The sequence below is a fragment of the Cicer arietinum genome, chromosome 2, assembly GCF_000331145.2.
Source record: "Cicer arietinum cultivar CDC Frontier isolate Library 1 chromosome 2, Cicar.CDCFrontier_v2.0, whole genome shotgun sequence".
Lineage (NCBI taxonomy): Eukaryota > Viridiplantae > Streptophyta > Magnoliopsida > Fabales > Fabaceae > Cicer > Cicer arietinum.
In genome coordinates this window covers 48200063-48204394 of record NC_021161.2, presented here as the reverse complement: position 1 = coordinate 48204394, position 4332 = coordinate 48200063, and the positions used below count along the sequence as shown (strand labels likewise).

The 4332-nt window shown below is 24.0% G+C and overlaps 1 protein-coding gene across 1 annotated transcript in view; it reads left to right on the top strand.

The window, feature by feature from the left end:
- The first annotated feature begins 3223 nt into the window (after window positions 1-3223).
- The window catches only part of LOC101489157 (subtilisin-like protease Glyma18g48580), an 8573-nt gene continuing 7464 nt past the window's right edge, over window positions 3224-4332 (top strand). Inside the window, exons 1-4 of the mRNA XM_004491054.4 lie at window positions 3224-3369; window positions 3478-3587; window positions 3688-3785; window positions 3884-4048. Of these exons, the coding sequence (XP_004491111.1) occupies window positions 3283-3369; window positions 3478-3587; window positions 3688-3785; window positions 3884-4048 (460 nt within the window). The 5' untranslated portion in view covers window positions 3224-3282. The remainder of the gene's footprint in view (window positions 3370-3477; window positions 3588-3687; window positions 3786-3883; window positions 4049-4332) is intronic.

Genomic DNA, 4332 nt, shown 5'->3' with positions numbered 1-4332 from the left:
ATAAAAAATATATATATATATATATATATATACATATATATATATATATATATATATATATATATAATGTAAAATTTGTGTATACACAAATATTTACACATAAAAACTAAACTTTAAACTAATCGATTTAAACTGTTAGAAAAAAAAAACACTATTATTGGTGGATAAATTTGTTTGTAAATTGCTAATTACCAAATTAAGTATTGTATCAAGTGAAGAAACTTCAAGAGAAACTCTTGTTTAACGAATGCATATATGCAGCAATATTTCTTTCAAATACTCCTACAATATTTTACAATTATATAGGGTAAAAATTTCACCAATAAACTACTACTTAACGTAGGACATTAACTGATTAAAGGGTTTTTTGAAAAGATTATTGCATAGAACTAAGTCTATAATCTAATTTATATTTAAATTTTGAAAAAAATAGTAAAAGAACAATGTGCATAATATATAACTATAACATTTTTATTTCACTTTTTCATTCTTAGAATCATTTTATACTTGCATAATTTTAAAAGAATAACAAATCATCTTCTCCCCTCTAAAATTAACTTGTATAGAATTTTGGAGGAGAGAGTTTTTGAATGTTAAATTTGTATTTTAATATTTTTATTTATTTATTTAATAATCTGATTGATTTCAAAAAGAAAATAAAAATATATTAATCCGTAACAATCAATCATGAGATAGAACTACAATATAATTTCTTTGAAGATTTTCTTTAAAATATGTTGAGTGTAGCAAATCTATTTATTATAATACATTGAAATAAAATCTCAAATTCTATATGCGACAATTAATCTTCATCTAAGCAACATCCTCTAATATTTATCAATTTATAAAAATTCTGATGTAACACCTTCTAAAATATATTATTTATTATATCTTCTACTTCTATTCTATTTTATTTCTCCAAATATGTAACACAAATCTTTTTATTTTCCCATTCAATTATAATTATTTTATCCATTATGTAATTTCAGTTTTAATTTATCACTCAATGACTTATCGAAACACTTAAAACTGTTACTTATTCATCAAAATTTGTATTTCAATAACTCATACAAAAAAGAACAAACTATCAGATATATTCAAAGCATCACAATGCAAGTTATACTACATACACACGTCAAATCTATCTTCAATTTTTCAACCACTCTCTAGCACATTCTCAGTTCAAACAATGATAACGACATTACGCAATGCAACCAAACTACACCTATTTATGTGACACATTCTCAGTTCTTAGATACTTCAATAATATCGTTCCCCTGTTGTCAATTATTGTTCAAAATCATATATAACTATTATTGCATTGTTCATAGATAATGACATTATGAGTTTTTTTTCCTATGATGTTGAATGCGTCTCTCATAGCATTTTTTCTTGGTTTAAATATGTCTTTGGTTCTTACAATTATATTTTTTGATTTTAGTCATAAGTTTTTTTGTTTGATTCATACTCATGCAAATATAGATTCATTTTAAAATTGAGAACTATAATTTCTATTGTCTCCCTATTCACATCGTCACCGCTTTTCTCACCCTTTTATTGCAACTTTCTCACCTTCAAAGGAGAAAATCAAACGTCACTTTGAATCTCTTCTCATTTTTTTCCCACTTGCTAGCTCCATTCTTCTTGTATCTAGATCGCAATCTTTGGTCGTTTTAGAACCGATCTGGTGGTTGCAATGCGTTCTGTGGTTGCATGTTGGATATGAGATGTAGGTAAGAATGAAAGTTTGAAGCTTTTGATATGTAATTCTAATTCATGAAACTGGGAATGATTTTGTAGCGGTGTATGTTTTGTTGGGACTAAAACAATATAACTATACTAACAAGTTTTTGTTTGAATATTAGAGGGAGACAATAGAAATTAAGGTTCTCAATTTTGATCATCCTATCAAGAAGTAATCAGATTTTTTATTTTTAATTTATTTTTATTAAAAAAAAGTGTAAAATTGTTAGATTTTTTTAATAGAAGTTGGACTGAGAGACTATTTTAAAATGAATTTATATTTACACGTATATAAATCAAACAAAAAACTTACAATAACTAAAATAAAAAAAATGTTGTAATTGAAAGGACCAAAGACATATTTAAATTTCTTTTTATAATTAAAAAACACAAATCATAATCGAAACAACAACAAAATAAATAATATTAATTAAAATATTTGAAAATGAATAACTTCTAATTATTTCACTATTCACTCCAAATTTTCAATGTCTTAAACATCCATAAACTTTTCTTGCCTATAATTTTTTGCAACCCACTCTTCAAATTTCTTCACCGTGTCAAATAGTTATTTGAATTTGCTTACATTATATTATGTATTGAATTTTTATTTGGCATGACAATTTTATGCAACTAACATTTTTATTATGTAAAAAACATATTATTATTTAAGGTTTTTGAACCTTAAGAAATTTATATTTTACTTTGTAGTGTTATTTCCATATATATCATATATATTTGTACACGTGAAAAATTATTTCAATATTTTGAATGTTATTTTAAACATTATTTTTAACAAACTATTATGAATTAATGAATGTTATAATAAACCACAACGCACACAATATCATTTAGTGCATGGTTAGATTGATGATGAGATTGACAGAATTACGATTAACGTATAAAATTGAAAATGTCAAAAAATAAGTAAATTTATAAATCTAATGTTTCAAAACTAATATAAATTATATAAAATGAGGAACACATTATAGTTAAATGTATAAATTTTCAGAATAAAGAAATATATAACTATTTAACAAACATATTAGAAGAAACACTTCAATGAAATCAAAAAGCTTAAATAAATTAATTTCACATTTAAAAAAATATTAAAGATAATTTCTAAAGTTATAAAATCTTATAAATAGTCTCATATTTCAATATACTTTACACGAATTGTATTAGTCAATAATATTTTACAGTTTCTTTTCTACTAAAATAAACTTAACTTATATATAATTATTCAAAAATATATTTATTGTTAAATACATAAACTTTTGAATATATTTAACTCTAAAACAAAACTAATTTTATTTTTAAATTATATATTATTATTATTTTATATTTCCTAATATATTAAATTCTAGTGTGCAACGGATTAACACCCTATTACTATTATATTTTACCTCAAATTCTGCCTGACAATGTTAAACAAAGATCAGCACCACAATCACATTTGACTCCAAAAAATCAAAGAATGTGTTATATAAGTAGTAGAGCCTTTTATAAACACTTTCAAAACCCCTCAAAGAAATTAAAATGGTGTCATCTTCTATCACAAAACTTTTTCTATCATCATTCATTCTTTGCATTTTCTTGCAAGAACAATCCTATGCCCTTAGAAAGGCAAGCAAGTTCTCAATTACTAACTTCTAAGAATCCACAAATTCACATTTGTCTTATAAATATAAACAATATAATTATATTTCATAATATTTTTTCTCTCTTTTGCAGACCTATATTGTATACTTGGGAGGACATTCTCATGGTCCAAATCCTTCCCTTGGTGATCTTGAGTTAGCCACAAATTCACATTATGATTTACTCGCTTCAATCTTAGGAAGGTATAGAATTTATGAACTTTTTAAAATAAAATAAAAAACTATGAAATTGTGTTACATATTTTAGCACTAGTGCTAAAAATATAGTTGTGTTTTGCAATAGTCATGAGAAGGCAAAGGAAGCAACTATGTATTCTTATAATAAGCACATAAATGGCTTTGCTGCACTACTTGAAGATGAAGAAGCATCAAAGATTGCAAGTGAGGAAATTATTAATTATTTTTACCATGTGGACTTGTTGAGTTATTTTTTAGACCACAAAATGACAATTTATTTATTTATGTTTTAATTGGTGCAGAGTACCCAAATGTAGTATCTGTTTTCTTGAGCAAAGAATATAAATTGCACACTACAAGGTCATGGGATTTTCTTGGACTAGAAAAAGATGGAGGAATTTCTCTTGACTCTGCTTGGTGGAAGGCAAGATTTGGAGAAGATACAATCATAGCTAATATAGATTCGGGTATAATATTTATTGATAAAAATTAAATGGTTAAATTTGTTTATAGTCTTTATAAAATTTTAACATTTCAATTTAGTTTGTATAAAATAAAAATATAATTTTTTATTTTTACAATATTAATTAACAACAGTATTATGGTTCATTTCTTAGATGCATGATAATTTTTTAAAAACTAAGATCGAAAGATTGAAAATTTATAGGACTAAAGATATAATTAATTCAAAAATAAAGTTTCAAGTAAGCGTGTGTATATATATATATATATATATATATATATATATATA